The sequence below is a fragment of the Physcomitrium patens genome, chromosome 5 (genome assembly GCF_059467195.1).
Source record: "Physcomitrium patens ecotype Gransden chromosome 5, ASM5946719v1, whole genome shotgun sequence".
Taxonomy (NCBI): Eukaryota; Viridiplantae; Streptophyta; class Bryopsida; order Funariales; family Funariaceae; genus Physcomitrium; species Physcomitrium patens.
The window spans coordinates 11,107,126-11,132,800 of NC_143414.1; the positions used below are offsets into that span (position 1 = coordinate 11,107,126).

At 38.2% G+C, this 25,675-nt stretch overlaps 4 protein-coding genes across 8 annotated transcripts; 3 read left to right on the forward strand and 1 right to left on the reverse strand.

Annotated features, from left to right (window-relative positions):
- On the reverse strand, positions 1–3,021 carry LOC112282670 (protein PALE CRESS, chloroplastic). The gene is made up of 7 exons (XM_024520593.3): positions 2,789–3,021; positions 2,534–2,661; positions 2,241–2,435; positions 1,928–2,014; positions 1,516–1,566; positions 830–1,009; positions 1–367 (listed from the first exon to the last, which is right to left on the reverse strand). The coding sequence occupies exons 1-7, from the start codon at positions 2,889–2,891 to the stop codon at positions 140–142; spliced, it is 972 nt and encodes a 323-aa protein (XP_024376361.1). The 5' UTR covers positions 2,892–3,021; the 3' UTR covers positions 1–139.
- Positions 3,022–3,152: 131 nt separating this feature from the next.
- On the forward strand, positions 3,153–8,406 carry LOC112282669 (protein pleiotropic regulatory locus 1). The gene is made up of 16 exons (XM_024520592.3): positions 3,153–3,416; positions 3,659–3,683; positions 4,024–4,156; positions 4,617–4,761; positions 4,922–5,006; positions 5,139–5,231; positions 5,492–5,555; positions 5,692–5,777; positions 5,893–5,994; positions 6,107–6,190; positions 6,564–6,624; positions 6,805–6,871; positions 7,159–7,236; positions 7,507–7,571; positions 7,699–7,776; positions 8,049–8,406. The coding sequence occupies exons 1-16, from the start codon at positions 3,244–3,246 to the stop codon at positions 8,219–8,221; spliced, it is 1,512 nt and encodes a 503-aa protein (XP_024376360.1). The 5' UTR covers positions 3,153–3,243; the 3' UTR covers positions 8,222–8,406.
- Positions 8,407–9,869: 1,463 nt separating this feature from the next.
- On the forward strand, positions 9,870–15,206 carry LOC112282712 (uncharacterized). 5 transcript variants are annotated; one of them, XM_090250507.1, is made up of 11 exons: positions 9,974–10,277; positions 10,828–10,891; positions 11,197–11,545; positions 11,773–11,970; positions 12,095–12,367; positions 12,539–12,641; positions 12,823–12,941; positions 13,050–13,274; positions 13,461–13,713; positions 13,969–14,273; positions 14,524–15,206. In XM_090250507.1, the coding sequence occupies exons 3-11, from the start codon at positions 11,255–11,257 to the stop codon at positions 14,800–14,802; spliced, it is 2,046 nt and encodes a 681-aa protein (XP_090106633.1). In that variant the 5' UTR covers positions 9,974–10,277; positions 10,828–10,891; positions 11,197–11,254; the 3' UTR covers positions 14,803–15,206. The 5 variants fall into 5 exon arrangements, with proteins under 5 accessions (XP_024376474.1, XP_090106632.1, XP_090106633.1 ...); XM_024520706.2 differs by lacking the exons at positions 9,974–10,277; positions 10,828–10,891 and adding an exon at positions 9,870–9,916; XM_090250506.1 differs by lacking the exon at positions 10,828–10,891 and having other exon boundaries at positions 9,878–10,277.
- Positions 15,207–16,150: 944 nt separating this feature from the next.
- On the forward strand, positions 16,151–18,901 carry LOC112282713 (GDSL esterase/lipase APG). The gene is made up of 6 exons (XM_090250508.1): positions 16,151–16,275; positions 16,368–16,684; positions 17,218–17,336; positions 17,653–17,886; positions 18,037–18,331; positions 18,542–18,901. The coding sequence occupies exons 2-6, from the start codon at positions 16,429–16,431 to the stop codon at positions 18,787–18,789; spliced, it is 1,152 nt and encodes a 383-aa protein (XP_090106634.1). The 5' UTR covers positions 16,151–16,275; positions 16,368–16,428; the 3' UTR covers positions 18,790–18,901.
- The last annotated feature ends 6,774 nt before the right edge of the window (positions 18,902–25,675 follow it).

Here is a 25,675-nt window from a genome sequence, read left to right on the forward strand (position 1 = left end):
TGCATACATTTTATATTCTGTTTCTACTATTTTATTCAAAAAGAAGAAGAAAAGTTCCTACATATTAAATAGAGAACTTACATAGGCAAAACGAAACTGATTCAGTCACAGCAGTATATCAAATTTTAACGAACGCATTCTACCACTTAAGTGTTGCTGCTAAATGCCTCAAATCTTTTACTTGCTGTATTGCCCTCAATTTTTCTTGTTGTCGAAGGCGCACAGCCACTGACTGAGCATCAAAGCCTGATACAGGTTGCACTTCTGCTTCAGTTTCTAGCTCCGAAATCAGCTCATCCACTTCTCTTATGAAGTCTATTCGAAGCAAACCCTCATCTTCCTCGGGGATCTCTATCGGCCCCATTTGCTGGATCATAACAATTTCACAATTATACATCATTTCATAGCTTAGTATGTATGTAGAAATTCATGGAAAAGGTAAATTTGACACAGCCGTATAAAATGCAAAGGTCCAATGCAAAAAACGTGCAGTTTACAATAAAGATCAAAAGGACTATGACGACGTGCATGTCAAAGAGAAGAAACTACATCACGAGCTCTCTGACGTTTTCACAGACAAAATGCTGCTCGACAGGTTAAAAAACCCATGAGGCAACAAGGATATAGAGATTCTGAAATAAAAATCGCAAAGAGATTCTCCATGCGAGTCCCACATGAGAATGCCACTGTCAATTTGCATACATTTTCAAAGGTAATAATTTCCATTCTTTTAGAGATTAAAAATATTTTAATTCCTGAGAGGAAGCTTGTTTTGTTTGCTACTACTGTCCTCCACACTTAAGTACAAAGATAAGGAAAAAGGGCTTACATTCTCCATGTCAAAATCGGACGCACCAAGGATGGTGAATGCATCCTCAGGAACGAATACTTGAAGCATGGTCGTCCGAGACCGTCGCAACCACTCTTCGTGACTGAAACCGTCGTGAAGGTTTAAGAGTTGATTGAGCAGTATCATAGCCATGCTCGCGTCCTTTTGAAGCAGTTCCATCTATGGACAAGAAAGAAAACATTAATACATCAAGCTGTCTAGGTCAGCTTAAAAATTAGGGGAATAAGGACTAGAAGGAACACTGTTTTTCAACCAAGACTCAATGCAGAAACCGGCGGAAGCAGAGTAGCGTGAAAAATCCCACTTTTCTAAAAAATACTGCATCGAAGACGTAAAATATGTAACCCCAAGGAGAGCATTTGGGCGACGCAGCGATGATTCTGGTTAGCTTAAACCGGCACAAGAGGGAAAGAATCTTTCTCAAAGTTACACAAAACAAAAAGATGGAGAACCTGATTAACAATGACAAAGGAGCGAAAAAAAGAGGAAAATCAACATGAGGAGTTTCAGCTTATTATTCCAGTGCATTTGAACTAAAATTACAAACCATTATCCATTAGGAGTTGATTGAAGAGCGAGAAATAATATTCAACGTCGTGTGACATCTGCAAGGACGACCAGGATTTACGATTTCGTTAGGGACCATGACTGTACGGTGGTCTTACCTCTACTCGACGGTATAGCAAATCAAGAGCTTGCATTGCGTCTCGTTCATCCTTCAACCCCCCCCCAAGCAGACAAGTGAGCTCATATTTCAGAAATAAAAGCAAGTAATCAAAGAAAACTTCATCAGTTTCTCTCAGTATGGTGTACATTTCAGTGCATTCAAAGTCAGAGATAAAAATCATGTTGGAATGCTAAGGTATTCAACTGTCATCAAAATTCCTCATTCTAGATTACTTTCAAAATGAATCCGATGAATTTCTAAAAATCCAATAAGTACATTTTGGATTTATTTCGAGAATGTACCCCAAATCAAGTTATGGAGCTGACGAGAATAGCAAAGCTCCAGGAACACAGATGACGGAAAGGAAAGACCTTCAAACTGTACATAATATTATAGGAGAATAAACTTACATCATGGCGAGCTAACTCCAAACGATTTCGAATTACTAGAAGTACAAGGGGAGTGAGCTCCCCACTTTCACTTGCTTCCTCAATCATCTGCAATGACGAACTTGTGAGAGTTCTTCAAAGAGTAGCTGAAAGATGTACATGGTATTGAGATGAACTTCTCGAAAACAGTTCCAGTAAAAATAACAGGTACTGAGTAGAAGGAAATAACCAGACACGTTGCACAGAAGACAAGGGATTTGGCACCGACTTCTTCCTCAAATTCCAGGACGTGAATAATTCTAATACCAAGTTCAGAACCTTTGAAGTTCAATACCTCTTCCACTCCTTCTCCTGATTTTATCATCCTAGCAACAAACTTCCTCGCTTCCGCAACTTCCTGTATGGGATAATCTTTGAGTTGATTAGCAATGCTGCGATAGACACCCTCCGCCTTTCTTTCCTCCTCTCGTTCGACCTGCCGCCGCCTCTCCAACTGCCTAGATTCCTCTCTCCGCGCCTCCTGCCATTCCTGCGAACAAAATCAATTGCTGTTATTTATTCGAAAGGGTGGGAGTCGATGAATTTAGCGTACAGCACTATGACAATCGCTGGAAGAAATTAACTAACCTCATCATCTTTATGAACCTCACAAATTTCAACATCTATGACGTCTTGCCGTGTATCGGTCGGCAAGCATAGCAAGCGCCAGCGTTGACGATGGCATGAGGATGACTGAGGTCGATAAGAGGTGGAACCTAACCACATCAATTGATATGAGGAAGAAAAGGAGGTGAGAGATAACCCAAAAAATGAGAGGTAATGCAAACGCAAATTGACAAAAGAAGGATGCGTTCATGACAAGTGGGAGGACGAAAAACTCACAAGAGACGGTAAGGGTGGGGTAAATGGAGGTGGGGGTGCGCGATGTAGAGTAAAGGGAAAGAGAGCAGAAGGAAGAGAGTGCGCAATTGAATAAGCAGGCCATGATAATCCTCTCAAACCGAACTGCAAATTCCTCAAAGTCTATGTAAACCCCTCTAAACCCCTGAAGCAGAAGCTGTGAATTCCACCAACAGAACTCTATCCAAAGATTCCAAACACTCTGACAACAGTTTCCTACAATTCCTCACTGTTTTGCCGCTTGTCGGAGGCTAATGGATGGATGAACTCTTCCCGTTGAGTTGGGTTTCGCGGTTGAGAACAGTGTGAAAGTTTTATCAGTGAGGGTTGGGAGTTTTCGCGCTTGGGTGGTAGCGTTCATGCGCGGGGACGTCTTCTATGATTAGGGTTTTCTCATCCTTTGGTTTGTTGCCGAGAGTGCAGCAAGTCTCGTTTCGATGCTGACCACAGGAGGAGGCGGCACTGCGGTGTTGGAGCCTGTGCAGCCTGTGCAGTCCGTGGAGCCTGTAGAGCCTCAGTCGCTGAAGAAGCTTTCTCTCAAGTCTCTAAAGCGGGCTTTGGATATCTTCGCTCCCGTCCATGGCGACCGCATTTCTGCAGTACCCGAGGGGTACATGTTTCTTACTGATTCGTTGGAGATTTCACTGCTGCTTATTCTAAGAATTTCATTGGTTTTGCACTGATCCCTGGTTGCGATACAGGGTATTTTTTGCAGGCTGGTTGACGGTAGTCGGTGTATTGGTTTAAGAATCAGTTCAGGAAGAAAATTAGGTCACTATGAGGACGCTTGTGGTTCTTTCTTACACGTGGTTTGTCTTCGTTTTGATCCATTGGTGGCTTTATCTGAAGCAGGAGCAAAATTCGCGTCACCTGCAAGGTAAGGCCTGTCCTCCTCACTCTGTTTCGTACTCTTAATCACTGTTCTCGTTACGTTGATCTGATGATGTGGAGAAGTCGTCAGTTCACAAACCCTCGGATCTGTATTGAGATCTCTTGTGCAATGGTTTAGGATTTAGTAGTTGCTAGTATATATGGAGGGTTTCGGGTGCTATTTTTTGATGGGAGTCTACAGAATCGTTCGAATAACTTCAGCACAGATAACATACTGTCATCATCGTACTTCAATGGTCGAAATCATGCAATGTTCATGCCACATTTAATGTTGGTGTTATGGTTCTTCTAATTGTGTTTTAATGTCCGAGGAACAATTCATGCAGGTGAATGACGAGTATGTAGTTGTCAAGGACATGCCGGTGCCTAGCACGAGGGAGGGTGGTGGTGCAAAGCTTGGAGATAATGGCCTTCAAAGCTTGCGAGTCCCTGCGCCAGAACAACCTGGTACAAATGCAGGTATTTTCTATTTTCTGTCTTGTCTCTTTTGTTTTTGTTTTTTACTCGATATGTTATATCATTTCGGTCTTCTCACGGACGAGACTAAAGAATGGAGTGCCATCGTTCTTCAAAGTTGCATCATCTGCTTATCAGTGCGAAGAAGTAGACTTCGATGAATGAAATATGGTAGCCTTATTTATATTAACGGCATTATTCCAACCAATGTGGCGTGGTTTTCAAGTATCGCGGCGTTGGAGTTGTGAATCAAATCGAGGAAGTGCACGTCTTAGTCATAGAAAAATGTGTGTCGACACAGCGTTTAGAATAAGCATGAACGAAACCCTAGATGTATCATTCAAAGACTGAAGCCAGTAACCGGTTCTTGAAGTTCATTCTGTAGCATGTTTTGAGGCTCTTTTCTTTCTTTTTTCTTTTTCTTGCATCTAGGATATGCTAATTATGCTGTTACTGTTCTCAGGATCAGCATCGGGAAAAGTGGGCGGCAAGCAACTTGCGTTGGTGCCTGCTCGAGTCCAACCTCCAGCTGCAGCTCCAATTGTTGGAGCCGCTCCTGCAGTCCCTGCAGTGGATCGCACTTCTACTGCAATTACAGCGGCTGATCGGTATGTGATTTCCACAATACTCAGTTTTCTATAATACTTGTGTTTGCATTACGGACAAGAGTGTGAAAGGGTCTTCGTTGCGTGGTACTCAGACATTTGATCGAAAGCAGTGAAATTTTGAAAGGAATACTGTGATAACTTACATATTTGGTTCAAGCAGGTATCAACCAAGTGCTGCAGTAATGAAGAGGCTCCCAAGTAAATGGCCAAAGCCTGTCTGGCATCCACCTTGGGTAAACTACAGGGTAAGTATTTCAGTCATGAGCTTGTATATTCCTTAACAGTGAGGAGATTTCAATATTCTGGATGTTACTTTGTGGTGATCAATGGGCTTTTATTGCTGAGTTTTTGTGACTAAATCTTGTGGAGCATTGCAGGTCATCAGTGGGCATTTAGGGTGGGTGCGATCAATAGCATTTGATCCTGGAAACGAGTGGTTTTGTACTGGCTCAGCTGATAGAACCATCAAGGTGTGATGAATTAGTTGACCTGCCAGTAAATTGTTTTCTTGCATGCCCTAAGATGCTTCAAAGTTTTGGTCATTTCATGCGATGTTCTGAGGTAGTTGGATATAGTATGGTTTCCTTTACTGCGTTTCGCTTTGATTCGTCCATAGGCAAGAGCCAACTCTTTGCTTTGTTGTCGTCGTCGTCGTTGTTAAAATTAAAAGATGATTTTTTACCAAAGCTTGGTTGCTGAGAGTATAGGACGTTGTTTTGATTCCCTATAGATTTGGGACAGTGGAACTGGACAGCTCAAGCTGACTTTAACTGGTCACATTGAGCAAGTTCGAGGTACGTCAAGTCATTAGGTCAATTGCGCTCGCTTTTGAATCGACGATGAAATCCCATTTAATGGTACATGCTTATTTCTTCACTCTTTTCTGATCCAGATGCAGAGGTTAAAGGTACATGAGTGGATGTTGAACAGGTCTCGCAGTGAGTGCTCGACATCCTTACATGTTTTCAGCTGGTGATGATAAGCAAGTCAAATGCTGGGATCTTGAGTACAACAAGGTGTGTTCTGGCTCCTTTTAAGCATATTAATGCGTAGCCTTTACTTGGCTCTGAGTCAGAGGTCATTTCAAATGTCATTTTCTGAGACTCTACTCTGGGATATGGGTTTGCTCAGGTTATACGTTCATATCATGGACACTTGAGTGGAGTTTACTGTTTAGCGCTTCATCCTACACTTGATATTCTTATGACTGGTGGTCGAGACTCAGTGTGTCGGGTAAGAACCTCATTCTTCCGTCTTTTAACGATGCATTATTTTATATCCTTATGCTGTGATTTTTATAGATTAGAGTTTTGAAGTTCTCAGCAGCCAATATTTAATTGCACAGGTATGGGATATGAGAACCAAGGCTCAGGTGTTTGCGCTATCAGGACATGAGAATACGGTCTGTTCTGTGATTACACAGGCCACTGTAAGTCCCCTAATTAGCCTCTTTTATTCTTTCATGGACAAATTCCTTAGACTCGTCACACCCACTGTCTCCATGATTTGGTTTGTGAAATAATTTTCAGTCCTTTAGAATGAGTACGTCGAAGTTCTCTCTGTCTCGTTGAGTCAAATTGATAGTGTGTGTAGGTCCGTGCCTCGACAGTGCACTGTCGCACTTTATGTCAGTTCGTGGTTGTGAGCAATTTTTTGCCTATGAATTTGATGTGAATAGGGGCATTTTTGTACACGTGAAGAAAGAGTTCTCATTGTATGATCAGATGTTACACCTCTAAATGCTTGTACTTCTGCACAGACCTCTAACTTGTTGCACTCGTTTATTGACCTTAAAATCTCAGGACCCACAAGTTGTAACAGGATCACATGATACCACAATCAAGCTGTGGGATCTTGCTGCGGGTATGTAATCAATCCCTTCCTGATGTATCTAAGCCCGTTTGAAGTTAGTAGAATTAGTTTTCATCTGCTATGCTACCAGTGTTGGAGCTTAAGTTTTCCACTTAGCAAAGATTAAAAGTTACTGAAATGAGTCTTTGTTAAGCACCTTATTTTTTTCATGTTATCGTGCAATTTACACAGGTAAAACTATGTCGACTTTAACATTTCACAAGAAGTCTGTGAGAGCATTGGCGATGCATCCTTTTGAGTAAGTTTCACTTCTTTATTTACGGTGATGATTAGTCCTTCTTTTTTACCGTGTTATGTTTCTGAAGTGATCGGTGTCCGATTTTACGTCTAATTAGACCAAATGTTGTACCCATTTGTTGTTTAACAATGGTCAACTTTTCTTGTTATATGTTCAGTACGATTGGTTTACTAAGTTCTTTTTGCGAGTGTTTGAGTGAGTGGATATTATTGCATGAGAGTTGATGGGCTTTAAGTGGGGCGTAAAGTTATTTTGCCTTACTATGTTATTCATTTTTGCTTGAACAGACACACCTTCACCTCAGCTTCAGCAGACAACATAAAGAAGTTTCGGCTGCCCAAGGGAGAGTTTTTACATAACATGCTGTAAGTGTTCTTTGCGAAACTTAATCAGGTGCTATGTTCATATTGTCTGCATTCATCTTTTGGAGTATCATCCTTGATGTGCCTTATCCATTCAATAGTTTTCTAAGTCAGCTACAACTCCTGTTCGTGACGGTTGTCGCAGTAAGTTTTTCGGTTCAAACTGTTGACGTGGTCAGTCTGTTTATATGGTACTTATCTACACATTTATAAATATGTTGAACTTTTTTTGAGGCTTATGGAGTGCTCTGGTTTTGCATCCTTCAAACACAGATCTCAGCAGCGCACAATCGTTAATTGCATGTCTATCAACGAGGACAATGTTATGGTGTCAGCAGGTTTGCACGACAGTTCTATTTTTAGATTTCTTTTTCTCAATCCAAAATTACATTCCCAACATAATCGCCATCTATTTCGGATTATACTTCAAATAGAGGTTTCCTAATGTTGAAAACTGACGTGCAGGTGATAATGGAAGTATGTGGTTTTGGGACTACAAGAGTGGGCACAATTTTCAGCAAGCGCAGACAATTGTGCAGCCTGGTATGCTACCATTTTCCTTTGATATATATATATATATATACATATACATATACATGCTTTCCGTGCGAGGAGACTTTTGGAATTGCCCCACATCTGAATATTATGGCTTTTGGAATTATTTCTTTTGCTGTATAAGGAGACGACGGATGACATAATGTGATGATACACTGTCGTACACGACCTTGATTTATCATGCATGTGCTACTATTTTCTTTTTATCGTGGTAACAGCACATTGACTAATGAACTTTATGCACTGCAATGGTTTTGTAGGGTCTTTGGATAGCGAGGCTGGAATCTATGCTCTTTCATTTGATCAGACAGGCTCTCGGTTGATCACCTGTGAAGCGGATAAGACCATCAAATTTTGGAAGGAAGATGAGTCAGCCACCCCAGAAACACACCCTATCCACTTTAGACCGCCGAAGGAAATGCGTCGGTTCTGATAGTGCTTCACGAAACTTCCTTGTGAGAATCAGGGGGTATTCGTGCGTGGTTATCTATTGTTTAATTGGTCACTGATCAATTTTGTGAGGAGGTTGGGACATTTTCCTCTCATTTTGTTTTATCCAAATGCTTGTGGCATTGTGTACATTAGAAATATTTTCACACAAGCTTGGTTTACACTCCACTGCCGATGTAGTTGAAATCATTTCACCATGAGCAAGCAATTCATGTCATGCACATCTGTTCATTCAATCAACAACCATGTAAGATTAGTTCCTCCTGCAACTTCTTGAAACTCAGTTAACATTCAACAGTAAACCAGATGTAGATTGGCTTGAGTGAAATATCCTTTAAGTTTATTTTCCATCATTGCTAACCCTGATGCAATGAACTCGTGCTGGTCTAGAGTTGTGTCTTCTCTTACCAGAAGTCAATGTCCATCCACACAACACAGGCTCTCCAGATCTCTTCTTCACCTGAAAAATGAGGCTGCCCCCTTACCTCAACCAGCCCTTCACCCAACCTCTATCCATGAAAACTCTCAGGTGGCGCAATCTCTTAAATTCGTTTTTTTATACAAGCTCTAGTTATAGCCCATAACTATCAGCTGAAAGCCAATGATTGATTCAATTAGCTTGGCTATACCATACAATATGTGATACTTGAAGTATGTAAGTCAAAGAATTTTGATACTACATACTTCAAATATTTTTTTCAATATAAGTCATACAAATAAATGTAAAATTTTTATGTGCACTGCTCTTTATTGTGTGGAGCTACTGCTTTTGTCTACTAAAACAATACTTTGCAAGTTATCTACACAATCCAAGCAACAAAAACAAACTTTGGACAAAAATGTAAGTCTGAAAATCAAACGAGGATAGAAATTTAATTATAATGGTAAAAACAAAGTCACAAGAGTAATTTGGCCACAAGAGTAATAAATGACTGAAGTAAACAAGGTTGTGAAAAGTGAAAGGAACTAAATTTATACAAAAATCAATTCATACACTATGATTAGTATTCCTCTCTCAATTTGTACAAACAAATGCAGAATATGCAATGGACCAACATGCAAGGATAAGAATCAACATGAGAATTGCACATTGGGTTTGGAGGGTGAACCCAACACTACATCATATCCTCCTTCACCAGCAGGATCCCACATGTCATTCATGCGTCACCAGGACCCTCATCTTGCCAATTTTATCAGAACAAGAGTGAAGTGGAAGGAGACAAATAAATAAACAAATAATAGAAATATAAAAGTTAATACACACATGTGAGTGTGTAATTGAATATGTGGTTACATATATATATATATATATCTACACACACACACAATTAAATAAGATATATATATACAAGTGAGGAAGGTCACCCTTTCCATCTGTTATAGAAATGGAAAGAAATAATTAGTACTAATAGAATTTCAATATCCTGTTCACGTTGATGGAGAGGTTTAAGATGATATAGTGATTATGTTTATGATTATTATTCATACCCTGATTGGAAATTGCAAACGCCAATTAATGGGCTCCGGTGAAGTATTAATCATCAAAAGCGCAGTCGATTACACACAGATAGACTCTCACACACACAGTAAATCTTCATTTAGACTGGTGGTTGACGGTATCGGTGATGGCTTCCTGGCTCACTCCGTATGACGCCTTCCAGCAATCGACTTGAAGCGGGTGGGTTTCGGGGGCCCAAGTCTATCTCTCACTAGAGTCGCGGCCAACACCCATGCTAGTCCAGTCCACAACACTAAAAAGCACCGTTCTTATGGCAGCATTCAAATGCATCCCCCCCCCCCTCGATTCGATTTTCTCATCATTGACTGTGGTTGGCTGCACCTCTGAAGCCGCGCCTCGCCTCGCCTCGCGTCTGATGATTGATTGAGGTTTGCTGTGCTTGTCAGACCTTGTTAGAGATAGTAATTAAGGGTGATTATTCGTTGTTTGTGAGCTTTTCGCGTGTGCGATCCAGGGGTTAGGATTCAGGAAGCTGGAGACGACGCGGGGCGGTGGGCGCTGTAGCTCTGAGAGGCTCCAGGTTTGACTTCTTGTGGGATTATGAATTAATAACATAATTTTTGGATATGGGGTGGTGCTGATGGTGGTGGGAGTTCTTTTTTTTTTTTTTTTTTTCTTTTTTTTCCTTCTTCTCTCTCTCTCTCTGGTTACCCTAATTGGAGAGTGGAAGGATTTTGAGACAATGACATGTTTTTTGGGTTTGGAGAGATGGGGATGGTGAGATGAGTTTCGTGGATCTCGATGTGTGGAGTTAGGGCGAGGGTTGGCACTCGGTATCGACCAAGAGAGAGATTCACGGACAGGGAGAGGGCGAGATGAGATCGTGTAATGATAGAGTAGCAATTCGAATTGTTGCTAATTAGCTTTAACCCGCGAGTGAGTGTGGAAGCGGTGTTGATTCAGGGCTGGGTAATTTTTGTTAGTTTTTGCTACGAGGATGTTGACGATGAGAGTCTAGGTAGATGGTTCTAGTCCACGCGGTTCGCGTGAGTGTATGGTTGATTTCATAGGTTTGGAATATAGCCCCTTGTGCATGCTATAGGGTTTCATTTATTTTTTTGATATTACAGGGGCGCTTGATTGTAGCCTTGCAGAAGGGAATTGAAAGGAGCTTTGATATTAGTGGAATTAAAGGTGAGTGAGGATAGGGTGTTGGCAATTCGATTGCGCATAGGGATTGTTGAGCACTACAAGAGGGGCGTGTTTGAGGATCGATGGTCCTCTCTTAGGCTTTCGAAAGTGCTGTATAGTATTTTTTTGATTGAATTTTTCCTTCTTGTCGATTGCCCGAATTTCGACGATTATTTTTTACGACGATGAGGGTTCCTGTCCATCTTGTTCTTAGTAGAGGCTATTACATGGAGAGCAATTCGATATTCGATGTTAAGGTATTCTGGTCTTGTGTGAGAGAATTCATTGCCTTTCGTTGCTGTGTGTAGGGTAAAGTAATAATGCTTTTTAGTAGCCGTTTTATTGGATGACCTCTTCGCCCAAGGGATGGCGTCAACGGCAATGGCAGGGGCTGCAGGGGCAGTTGTAGTCCTTTATTACACAGGTTGGGGTAATCCCTGGGGTGGACAACATCGCGATTCAAACGATGGGGGAGAGTCGGTGTCATTGTTGAGTGGAAGCCAGAGACGGTTGAGTGTGACATCAAGACCGCCCTCAACTTGGTTTGAAGCTCTCGCTACTATCGCAGAGACCCTGCGATTTACGTACTCTGAAACTCTTGGGAAGTGGCCCATCGGTGATCTGGCTTTTGGAATCAACTATCTTCTACGTCAACAGGTGCGTGGTTGTCCTGTTCGAACATGACTTGTGTCATCGCATTCTGACTGCAGAGCTCAATTAGGACACTTGTTGGTGTTGAAATTGCCACTTCTTAATAACTTCTCACAGTTTTTATCTGCTTGTTGGTTGGGGGATCAATAGGACAAAGATTTCAGACACTTGGAACTGGTGGCGAGATTGTAAGGCTTGCTCTTAAGAACTTAGGGCTGGTGTTATGTGTACAGGGCCAGTTAAATGTTGCCAGTGTGTTCGCTGCGGATGAGAATCAGCAGCTGCGTGGCCCTGCTGTGGTGGGAGAGATGAAGGAGTTGCTGAGACTCCTGACTGTATGCATGCACTTTTCAAAGAAGACTTTTCCTCATTTTCTTGAGGTTACGGGTTTTACGAGGGATCAAGTTTTGCTTGAAGAAGGGAGGGCTGGGGTAAGATATGCAGGGCATTTGATGGTTGTTTTGTAGCATCACTTCCGAGCAAGTATGTTCCTGGTGATCGCCTGATAATTTCTTATCGTATTCACTGTATTGAGTGAAATTTCTGAATGTGCAGTTACTGAAACCAGCATTCACGGTGTTAGTGGACCATCAGTCCGAATCCATACTGCTTCTGATTCGAGGAACGCACAGTATGAAAGACACTCTGACAGCGGTCACAGGTTCTGTGGTGCCTTTCCATCACACTGTAATGGATGATGCCGGTATCAGTAATTTGGTATTGGGTTATGCTCACTGTGGAATGGTAGCAGCTGCACGATGGATTGCTCAACTCTCCACAAATATTCTTATGAAAGCTCGCGACGATTACCCTACTTATCAGATTAAGGTTCCTTAACTATTTCCTAATCTCATTTATGTTGTGAATCTACGAAAATCTGTTTTGGTGTAGTAAATGAGATCAGTATGAATTGTGGTATTATTGTGAACTTAAGGACTATGAGGATTTCTCCAATTTTTCTTCTTAAGTGACATTTTTACACGTTCTTTGGCTTTGTAGGTTGTGGGACATTCTCTGGGCGGTGGAACTGCTGCGTTGCTTACATACATTCTTAGGGAGCGTCAACCTCTTGGCTCAACTAAGTGTGTCTCTTTTGCACCCGGTATGGTGTTATTGGTATGGTGTTATTGTATGCAGTCACCGTCGTTTATATTTTATGTTTATTTGGATTACAAGCTCTACAACTTCTACGAGGTCGCTGAAAATGTTGTACAAGTATTTGAGCATTCAAGTTACATCCTGGCGGGAAATTGTTGCTAACTAGGATGTCTTTGTGATTACAGCAGCATGCATGACCTGGGAATTGGCCGAGTCAGGTGCCTCTTTTGTGACCACAGTTATCAATGGTTCAGATCTGGTCCCGACCTTCTGCTCTGCCTCTCTTGATGATCTTCGCGCCGAGGTTTGCACGTCTTTCTTACTTTAATGATCCAGACTGAAAGCTATAACACGGCTCAAACAAGTATCTAATTACGCTACAGAAACTAACCATGTATATCTATGAATGCAGGTGACAGCTTCTGCTTGGGCGAATGACTTTCGCGAACAGATAGAAAGAACACGGATATTAAGAACTGTCTATCGATCCGTCACTGCGTTGAGCAGCCGGATACAGTCTTTGGCCAAACTTTCGCGAGCTACGTTACCATACTCGACCCTCATGTTTAGTCGAGCTGCCCGAACCGGAGCAGCTGGTGCCAGCATGATTTGGCGACCTGTCTCCAGTGGTACTCAGGTAATTCTGCCCTGCCCGGTTTCTGTGTTGGTGGTTTTATTGTTTTCTTCTGCCAATTTTTTAGAACATGACATTTATATGGAATTTGTGTTAAAGTGCTGCATTGATGTATGCACCAACTGTATCCTGGTTGGAGTTTCGATTTTAGACTAAGACATTCGAGGTTCGTGTTGGGTGTGAACATAGGTTGTAATGAAGCAGGCTCAGAATGTAGCCCAAGCTGTGGTCCGTAGACCCGACTTTTCAAGTTGGTCCTGCATGGGTCCTCGCCGTCGAAATGTTGTATCCACTGGCAATGCAGGGTTGGAGGAAAATACTGCTTCAGTCGTCGTCAGTGACAAAGAGAAAGTGGATTACTGTAGAGATATTGCAAACGTATGTAGTACCAGTGCTGCGGGCATCAGCACTGCTGATGATGGCCAAGGTCAACAATCAGCAGGTACATATTGGGCTATGCTTTTGATTTTGAGTTTTGAATTTTCGTTAGAAATGAAATAAAATATATGTTTCTTGTCATGCTCACTTTGCATCTTCCTGGTTTCGGTTGTTATTGCTTATTAATGCTTGATCATTTTTCTCAAGATATTATAAATACGTCCTTGATGCAAATACAATGAGTACTATTGCTGCTACAATAGGAAAAATGTGCCGACACTAAAATATGTTTCCTTACTATGCTCATTTGACCTCGCAGGTGAATATTCGGAGTCTTACAGGCAAATGTTGCGTGATGGAAACGACACTCGGAAAGAGTTTTTCTCAGGCCTCATACAAGAGGGTGATCTGGAGCAAGATCTTGAGCATGATCACATGGCTTCTGCTAGTGGTTTAGAAGACCTTGGTGAGGACCTTCTGTGGCAACAGTTGGCCCAGGAGCTACATCGCCAGCAGGAGAGACAAGCTTCTTCTTCCCCAAGTGAAGAAGAGGCCGCAGCAGCTCGTGAGATCACAGAAGAGGAGGAGCATGTTGTGTCGACCACTGCCTCTGCGTTGGGCCAGGTAAACATATTTATCCGTTTTTGATTAGCATAACCTATTGATATGATGTAGAAGTTTTGTTTTTGAGAGATCAAGTCTAAGCTCTTACGAATATTTTTTATTTTTATTTTATTGTAGTACTTTTATAAAAAAGAAGTATTTATCAATAACCGCTAAATCTCTTACCTATGAAGTGGCACTCTTTTAGAAATTCTATCTAGCCTATATTTTCCTCGGAGGCCTGCTTTAGCTTCTGCCACTCTTTTTGCAGGATCGTATTGTGTCAGAGAAGGAGCCGGAGCAAGACCTACGGCGATTTTACCCTCCAGGAAAACTCATGCACCTGGTTAGTCCCCTTCCAAGCAAGGGAGAGGAACCTGGAAGTGAAGACCAAGAGCAACAACCAAGGGTTGGACTATTTCTTACTGATCGAGCTTTATATGGCAAAGTCCGGTTGTCAAGGACTATGGTGCATGACCATTACATGCCAAATTACGGAGTCATGATGACAAGTTTGATTGAACAGTTAGAAAGGGAAATTAACCCTTGAACGCTCAGGTTGACTGCTTGGATCACTTTTGTACTGGCTTCCCTCGGTCGTTCAAGGGTTAATTACTCGAGTTGATAAAATGGTCACAATTGCTTAAGTTTTGTAACATAGTGCTTGATTCACAAAGGTGTTTTTGCACATGCTCCTAACCAACCATGCTGCAATCCTATATATATATATATATATTCCCAATTCAAAGTAGAGAGCAATCTTGAGGTACTTTGAAGGTACTCCTTGACAGTGTTAGAATAACCCCTTTTGACCTTACAATCTTTAAAACGTATCTATATGTGTCTAGTTTCCAAGGAACCCTGTAGCTGGTATTGACTCATTACTTTATTCTGTACTCTTACCCGAAGGGCTTGGGTTACTTAAATGTGCAGATCCTTTCTGATTATTAGCAAGTGGTTGCTCCATGAGAACTAAATCACGATGTGCATTATGTCGCCAGTTTAGTGAGTGGGTATTGTTATTCCTTGGGTTTTTTATCAAATTCGAGAGCCGATGGATTCTGAGTAATTCAATCTCGTGTCATTGTTGGATCTGACATCGGTAGTATCGTCATTTCCAGGGTGGGTTTCGATTATATTCCTCCTCTGGAAATTTTAGTGAGTCTCCACATCATCTGTTGTTCATAGAGCTTCCATTTGCTAGAATATCATCAATAAAATGTCCATTACAATGGCTTATTTATTTATCTTATTACTTTGGTCTAATGGCAAGGTTTTTTAATATACAATGTTTTAGATCCTACTCTCAAATTCAAACACTTATTATTTTTGTCAAGGATGCCATCTGTTTTAACCACTGTGTCAAAATCTCCCTTTAATGTAATTGTCATAATTTAAAAACTCAAAATATATGTCACAACTCCAGAGGTTACCTTTTTTTTAGAATCCTTGTTTTATTTACTGATGTCCATATATATGTGTATATATATATATATATATATATATATATATCTTTTCTCTTATTTTTGAAGAAAATTTAAGTCATATCATGACTTTGATAGTTGTTACAGGTATGGAAATACAGGAGAATGTACGTATATACCGAGTACCTTCGACAGGTGTCATGATCTCATGAACCCTGGAGACGATTTCTCACCATCCCTTAAGATGTTTATGGTCGACGTCCATTTTCAAACAGCAGCTAATATCCCGCCTTGTTCTCGCTCTCGCGCCATTGCCTTCAAGTGACAGTGCACTTGGTTCCCCTGTTTCTGGCATCCAAGTACTTACTTGTTTTTATAGTGCACATATTAATTGTTCGCTTTCCGAGGCGTTGTGGCGTCCTCGATAATTCACGGGATCTAAAGAAAGTTTGCCCTTCTAGAGCAGGTGATTTATGTTTTGCGTATTTTGGATCGTCAACAGTTATTGGTGCATTGAAACTTGGGGATGTATTTCTACTTTTTCATTCAAGTTTCTTCTACTGCACAAGTGAAGTGTTTTTGTTCCGCCTGATATCGAGGTATGAGTTCTGTATGATATCAAGTATGAGTTCTGTACGTGCGGGCAGCTTTTGTCATTTTCAATAGACACTAATTTTGTTAATTTATTCAGCTTGCGGCCAGCTTTAGTCAAGTTTTTGCAATCGAGAGTAAGCTGTGAGGCAGGGAAATCAATGGAACGTGCTAAAGCAAGTCGCTACCTCGTGACTCTTTTCCTCTCGCTCATCCAAGTTGCAACGGCACAAACAACCAATTCGCCACTTGCTTCCGCTCTCTATGTCTTTGGAGACAACTCGGTTGATGTTGGCAACAACAACTACCTCAATACTCTTTTCAAGAGTAACCACAAGCCTTATGGCAGAGACTGGCATGGATACAGCCGACCTACAGGCCGTTTTTCAAATGGAAAACTGTTTGTGGATTACCTTGGTAAACAAGTCAAGCTCCTCCTCTCGATCATAACAACATGATTCTTCTTTTCAGCATATTCATAGATGTGATCCATGTCAGTTTGAATACCTCGAAAAGAAATTGTGCGTCTTCTCACCTGAGCTGGAGTCTGAGGTGTTCTGCCCGTAAGAGGCAATGTTGTTGGTGGCTAGCGGCTCACATTTTGGAAATTTGGAAATCCTTTTTCACTTGGAAAACAATTCACTGTGTTAGTACAATTACACGTACAAATGCATTTCCACAACGGTAATGAACCATGATTCACTCTCTAATTTAGTCATCGCCCGGTGAGCCCTGCCAGCTACGATTATCTTCTGCTTCTCTTTGCCGACTTTTTTTTGTACTTTTTAAGACCGTGGTAGAGTTATTGCAGTCATCAAGCTTACATTGCAGTATACACGAGAGAAACTTGCATTCATCGAACTGATCAATCTCTGGAGTTATGTCGAATTTGTTGCCGTACTCCTGCAAGGCAATAATCTATGCAGAATTTTTCGGGAATTGTTGTGTAGCGGAGTATCTAGGTCTGCCGTATCCACCACCAAACTTAAGTCCTGGGGAGCCAAAGATTAAGGGAGTCAACTTTGCATCTGCAGGCTCGGGGGTTCTAAACTCGACTGCGTCCATTCTGGTATAATCCTTATCAGAATTGACTGATTACTACAAAATTTGCAGAGCATTGCAACGTTAGACACATTGGCTTTGAGACTTGGTTGTTTTACAACGTTTTGATAGTTTCTTTTCGACTTCACAGAAGTGGTAAATTTGAAAAATAACATCCAATACGTTGTAATGTATTCCGGTCATCATGTATGAAAGTAAGTGACCAAGACTTTAGGACCAAATGAATACTTTGGTTCTTCTCAACAAGAGATTCAACCCCGATGTTCTCGTGACGACTATGTGATAAAATCCTAGTAAGCTTCACTCCGTCCTGTACCTTGCAGCGTGTTGCTTCTCTTTCTGGACAGCTCGACTGGTTCCGGAAGCATCTGAAAACTTTACGAGCCTGGACGGGCGAAGTTTGGGCGAATCATATCATCGGAGATGCTGTGTATGTAATAAGCACAGGCAGTAATGACTACAGTAACAACTATCTGCTGGATCCATCGCAGCACGACAACGTCGATGAGGACACATTTGTCGAACTTATCTACAACGAGATGGTGTCCTTCGTACACGTACATATTCCTAGACCTTTCAATTTTATTTGAAGATTGAAGTAGAACGTCGAGGATGGTGATATTAAGTCTCTGAACGGTTGAAGAATCGTAAGCAGGAGAAATGACTTAGAGAGATTAGATCTGTTGATCGACCGGTTTGTTGCACAGGAATTGCTGGCAGTTGGAGCTCGTAAGATCATGGTGGTGTCATTCACACCGTCGCACTGTGATCCCTCCCAATTGTTAACACAGCTGCCTGATCCGAGCACTGATTTGTTTTGCCAAGACCCGTACAACATGCTTCCCCGCAGGTTTAGCGAAGCGTTGAGATACCGCATACAGTCATCTCTCACTAACGGCATGTTGCCCAGGAGGTCATCTCTTAGTGGAGCGCCCACTTACGTTGTCTATGGCAACATTTATGACACCATTTTTGCATTTGTGACCAACAGTTCAAGTAATGGTAAGTAATCACTTACTTCATCACTTTCTTGGATGCCATAATGTTCGAAATTTCTCCTTTCAATTGCACACTAGCTGTTTAATGGAATCATGATTCCTTGGAGCTTGAATATTACTTCAATATTATACACTCGTTCTTCAATTAATGGTACCGGCAATGTAAATTTCAACACCACGTGCATGCTGAACCACAAATTTGGGCGTTTTGCAGCATATTTCAAGAGGCAAGATTCTCCATGTTGTGGTCCAACGTCGGAAGAGGATGATGACTTTCCAGGATTTTTAAATTGTAATGAGTTTACAGCAACTGCCTGCTCCAATGCAGATGACTACGTCTACTGGGACAGCTTGCATTACACTCAAAGAGTGCAGGAGTATCTCGCCAATCGACTCTGGAACGGTACTTTCGGTGTAGATTGTCATCCGTTTTGCCTCCAGGAGCTTGCAGCATTACCTTAGTTGTCACATTTGTTGCGGAAATCCGAGCAACACAATCAATAGGAAAATTTCACTAGTGGTAATACCTTGAAATAATTCATATAGCTGTTCATTTTGGGCAGGAATTGTGTTATGATTGTCTGTTTAGTTTGCTCCTCGGATACTGCCGACAGGTTTCAGGGATACTTCTGAGACAAAACGTTCACAAAGAAATGGTCGTCTTTCTTTGTCCTTTCAGTACACCTAAACACGTCATGCCACAACAGCCAGGCATTCAGAACATAGGTTTCGGAGCGGTATCTACTCATTTCTGTGTTTGTTGCTTTGTTCAGTGACGACATCATTCGCAACCACCACACCAAAACTGTTCCCAGTCGGATGTTTGAATTCCTTGATCTGCTGTGAATGGGTGCCTGTAGAGCATTCCACAGGGAAATTTTGTGTAGCTAGCTGTCTGCAGGCATACAAGAATTAGCAGTATAGTGACCCCGCGGTTTTCAACGTAGTCATTATTCATTAAGCTTATTCTATATTTTAAGAAAAAGCCACGACGTTGAAATCAAATCACTCACATAAATGGTGCACACACTCACCAAAAAAGGAAAAAAGATCGGCATTTAGAAGAAAATACAAATCTTACTTTAAAAAAATAAACAGTGGTTTATAGAAGTACTAATTTATTTCATGGTTATTTAAGTAACTTTTCAAAGGCTTCTTGTTCATGCTTAAGTGCGTTTTCATAATGCAGAACTATTTGGAAGTTCATTTCTACAAATAAAATTATCTATCCAAGAATTTCTAATTTTTTTTTACATCAGATAACATGAAATTAAAAAAATATAGTGTAAATTAAATAAATTTTAGATGATACTTATCTTTTGATACTATCATGGTTAATAATACATGTTCATAACATTAGTGCTCTAATTATCAATTTTAAAATAATATTAAGTTTGTTTTGATTTGCATTCTTCAGAAGATTGTTTGCATTTATGCATTTTTTTGTGTATATGATTGGAGTTTGGTTGCTATATCTTTGTAATGTTTATTTGTTTATATAACAATCAATATGTAGAAGGAAGGATAAAAAGAATAATTAATGATTGACTAATTAGAAATGCTTTTGCAAATAGAAATATAACTAAATAAATAAATGAACTTTAACCTATGTTTTGTTTCACAATTTTTTTTTTCCTTAAATTATAACTATCTTACTTTATGAAAATTTCCGAGAATCTTTATATATTCATAAAATATTAAGATTTATTTTGATATAATTGATATCTACTTATATATTTTTTTGATAAATATATATTGATTTATAAGATAAAAAATCAACTTATTTTTAAAATAAGTAATTTTTCAATATGTTCAAATAAATAACAAGACAAAAAATTATTAAGTATTAGTAGATACTTCAAAATAAAAAATATACCATATATAAAAAATATAGTTTTTAATTATTCTTAATTGATTGTTGACAATGAGCATTCAATCATAAAGAAGGATATGTCCAACTATAATACTACACCAAATTTCAATTAGATAACTATTAAAAGGCAATTAAATAATTAGATAATTAATCCATTGGCTATTGGTTCTTTGCAACACCTACTATGCCATAGGCATAAGAGTTGTTTTACAGCCTTATTGCAATATAAACGAGATGCTGGTCATTATTAGACCAATTTTGACATGATAGAATCAAGTATAGATGCATGAAGATACATGCCAACTTCAATGCATGATTTCCAATTTTTGTTCCAATATTAAATATTGTTTAAGCTACAAAAAATAAAGTAGCACCTTTAATTTGAAGAAAAAAGTATTAGAATTTAATAAAGATAGTGATATTAAATTCTAAGTTCTATTAAAGATAATAATCATCTTAGTTATCTTGTATGTATTGTGAAGAAGAAGATGCTTCTGGAAGAGATGTGCTCTCTTGATAAGGTGCAACTTTATGTAGAGGATGAAATCTATTTATTTTCTTTACATTTTTTAAGTAGATTATAGTGTAGGTTAGATTTTCCTTTAAGTACACCAATCAATAGAAGATAAGGGGCAAGTTTTGGACCTAATAAAGATTTTATAAATAAATTGGCTTGCATATCATTAATAGGATAGTAGTCAAATTTGATTTTTTTTAAAGTTGTAAGTTGCCAAATAAAGTGATAGCAAATAGTAATATACTTAATATAGGAGTAGAAGTTTTTTGTATCCACAAGTGCAAGAGCAGATTGATTATTGAAATAAATGACAATAGAAGTCTTTAAAAGTCCAACTTGCCAAAGATTATAGAGAAGATGGTACAACTATATGGTTTTGGAAGCGAAAAAAATCATTGATATATATATTTTGCTTTCATGTTGGACAAAATAGTGGATTTTTGCCTTGTTTATCACCAACTAATAACTTAGTAAGAAAGGAAAAAAACATATCCAAAGATTGAATAGTGCTTGTCAACCTCGTGAGTCCAATTGACATTATTAATACCAAAGAAATGATGAAGAAGTTGTAAGGATCATTAGATATCGAAAGTTTAGGTAAGGATGCTGTAGATATAGCAAAACAAATATTTACATACTTGGACATGTTTCTCTCTTAGGCTATACATGTATTGTGGTAATATTCTTATGACAAATACAATGTCTAATTGAGTACATATGCTAGAATAATTGAGGCTTTCAATGTTATTTGCATGTAAAAATGTGAAAGAGGTAGAAGTAAAAATTTGAGTCAAGGAAAAATTCATGATAGATAGTTTGAAGCCATATGCAAGTAAAGTTAAAACAAGATGTGAGTTGAAGAAGCTAAAGTCCACCAACCTTATAAAATTTGAAACCAACCTTATTGCATACTTTGAGTGATCTTAAGGCTTAGGATGTGATAGACCTTGCTAATGTTTGATAACATAAATCTTGACTAAATTGAATTTTTATCAATTAAAGAAGGATCAAGTTACTAATTACAATCATGTTATCATCTTATCAAGGACATGAACTCCAAAGAAAGATAATCTCAATACACTCTTGTGTCACTCAAAAATACTTAGAAATCACTCAAAGGTGATAATATATTGAACTAGAATGGCTATTGCCAAAGACTAGAAAACATGACGACTCTTGAAATTAGACTGGAAATAAGAAAAGAGTTCACAAGAGTGAAGCAGGCTTCACTCTTGTCTCTATATATACTATCTAATTAGGAGCTATGTGGTGACGTTCTAAAGGACCTCCAATATAAATTGACTTTGTAGGACACTTGCCTTGACTTACAAGACAAGTTTTTTTACATGTGGGCCACATAGTTAGCTTGGTCTTCAAGCTAACAATATGTGTGGCACATGGCCAACTTTTTGACCACGTTTTTAATCCAAAAAGTCAATTAAAGACACCTATGAAGTCAAAATAGTATCTATGAAGCTTCTAGGAAGCTTCTATACCAAATACTATAGAATTAACTTACTTTTATCTACTTTTACTTACTTCTACTTATTTATATATGTAATTACTAGCTTACATGAGTATGTCCGTGATACATCCACATATAAAGTAAGAATTACAAAGTTAGAGCTACTACCAAGGTAGTATAAATTTCAATTGAAGATAGAATTTATGAATCAAAATATAGTGAAGAATGCATCAATCACGTGGAACCATTCTCATAGAAATTGCTTAAGACCATAGAACATTTTTTCAAGACAATACTTAAGATTGAAATGTAGTGGTTTGACACCTTTGATGACATCTATGTAGATCTCTACTTAAAAGAATATATGAAAAAAAACCATTTTTATATCCATTTGATAGACATGAAGATTATATTGAAGGATGAGAACTAGAGTGAGGCAGATGGATTGAATGCATATCAATAGAAAGAAGATATCAATGTAGTCAAGTCCATAAATTCTGTTGAAACTACAAGCTACAAGATGTTCTTTAAACCTATAAACTTTGTAAGTGCTTTTGAATTTTATTTTAAACATCCATCTTCATGTAATTAAATGGTAATAAGCAAGTAAATTAGGAAATATTCAATTGCTATTAGCAATATGAAAATTCAACTCATTAGCAATGGCTTATTGTTATTGAGTGGTATTAGGAGATATCAAGACTTGTTTGCTTATTGCTTATTTGAGTGAAATAGTAGTAAGGATAAATAATGCATGTTTACTTGGAAGAGGTTGGCATGGATTTGAACAAGGACAAAGTAAGTTGAAGTCATTATTTTTCTTAGGATTGCATAGAGGAAGATCATCCTTTGAAGTATGCAAAGATATTCACTACAAAGCAAAAAGTGACAACAATAATGATGGCAAGTTGACATATGCAAGATTAAAAGACAATGATATGGTAGCAAATGTAAAGTTGACTAAATTAGATGGACTAATAGACAAGAAGATAATAATTTGGGATCCCTTGATGATGCACATGGCAACCTATATTTGACATGAATTTGATATCAAAACAAGGATCTATAATACAATGAGGATGGCATAAGAAGCCAAGCAAAGAATATAGTGGGCATGGTATAATTCGCTCTAATTTATAAGTTTCTAACAATGCTAGACTTAGCAGAGAAATTGACTAGGATATATTGAGTATTAGAGCCGAAGATGCAAGGAAAAATGAGGCTCTAGAGCCACCAAGCTTTGCCACTTGAATAGAGAGAAGTGTCAAGGTCGATACTTGGATTGAGTATTTGAAAGTTGAACTAACATTGTGGAATATTGGTACCATTAGTATAGTAGAAAAAAGTTGTATGTTTGTTATTATAGATGAATGAGTCACATAAGGATCTTCATGAAATATAACATTGTCATGTACTGTAAAGTGTACTTGAGGATGCACTAAGCATTTGACTATGAAAGATAAAATAGAATTTGTAACAAGAAAGTCTTAATAACTCTAATACAATCTTAAAAAATTGTAATTAAATCTTAACAATGCTAATCCATCTTTAATTAAAATCAAAATAAGTCTTGAAGAAATTACAAAAGAATCATAAAAAAATTAAAAATTAATTTTAAAAAATATTATAATTTAAAAAAAATGAATATCAAAGAAATCTTAAAGAAATATGAAAAATAAAAACCTTAAATGAATCCTAACCAAATTCTAATATAATCTTAAATAAGTCCTAATCAAATTCTAATCAAATTCTAAATCTTAATCAAACTTTAAATAAATCTTCATCAAATCTTAATTAAATCTTAATGAAATCTTAAATTAATTCTAATTAAATGCTAATATAATCCTAAATTAATCCTAATCAAATCCTAAATCAATCATAATTTTTTTTTAATAAAATCTTAAATTAATCCTAGCCAAATCTTAATGAAATCTTAAACCAATCTTAAGTAAATCCTAATAAAATCCTATATCAATTCTAATAAAATTTCAATGAAATCCCAAATCAATTATAACCAAATTCTAATCAAATTTTAATTAAATCCTAAATAAATTTTAATCAATCTCTATAGTTATTTTAAAATCTTAATAAATATTAATCAAATTATTGAAACCAACTCAAATTTCGTCCATATTTCAATCCACAAGAAATTAACTAGCATAAAAGATTTGAAAAAAATTAAATTCATCAATCAAATAAAAAAGCTCCTACACCTCTCGGATATTGGCTACTCTCCTTCTCCAACCTAGATGTTGATCTTTCAACAATAATTTCTCCTTGCTTCAATGTTCAATTGCTCTACAACTTTTTTGTTGTATAGATTTTTAATTCAAAATTGTTCTTACTAATTTTTGCTTCAATCCAACTAGCAAATTTTTTACAATCATAAAAACCTTCATTGATTCTAAATTTCAAAAATCTAATACCATGAATCAATAAAACTCTCATATCTTTTAATTTAACCATTTGATTGATATCAATTTTTTTAAATGCATTGAAGACATGCACAATGACAAATTCACAAAATTTTAGTTGTAAATGTACTACCACACTTATACAATACTCAAAGTTATAAACCTCTTTTTATTTCTCAAAATCCAAAACCATTGAGTACATCTTTCACTTAAAAAAGCCTTCAAAAACTCAATATGTTTCCAAATCACATAAAACCAAATCATAAAAAACCTCTTACTAGTTTGTTTTCAAATTCCACTCTCAAATCAATCAAAGAACCTTGGAATTACCATAGGTGCATGGTTTTGTGTCTTGGGGTTTGTTATTGGAATTCTAACCTGAAAGTATACATTCATGTGTTTTAGAACAAGAAAAGGGCAACAATTGGTGAAGCTTTTTTTATATGCTGGATAAGTTCCAGCTTGCTGTACAAACCATACGGTACTATTCAACACGATGACTTTCTAGTTTTGTGCCTTTTAAAAGTAGGTTTACAGTATTGAACAGCTTACAATGTATTTTTATCATGACCTTGGAAAAGTTGAATTGCACAGGAAAGAGAGGAACATATTGCAAATGCTGAACAAGTCCACGATATTTTGCAAACTTGGTTTCCAAAATGTTTTATTCTCAGGTAGCAACCTGCTCACAAATTTTGACGTTTTAAATCCTGAAGGTTTGAGGTTTATATTCATGTTCCAGCATTAAGGGACAAATCACTCGCTTTGAAGGTGCTGATTAACGCTCTGAATGCATGTATCTCACCTTTTACAAGTGTCGCCTTCAAAGACTTATGAGGGACCTTATGGACTCTTATGATTGTTTTTTAATCCAGCAATGATATTGTTCCTTTTACGTCACACCATGTTCTTATAGGCTTCATATGTATGAACCATATCTTTGGTAAAGTCGAGTTTCAAGAAGGTGTAAAACAATGCTAACGCTTTTTTGCGTGGTCTCTAGATTATTCTGTCTCTTTGATGGACTATATGTTGGTCTTACGTACAGGTGTCTGCCTTGCTATGTGCGGAGAATCTAA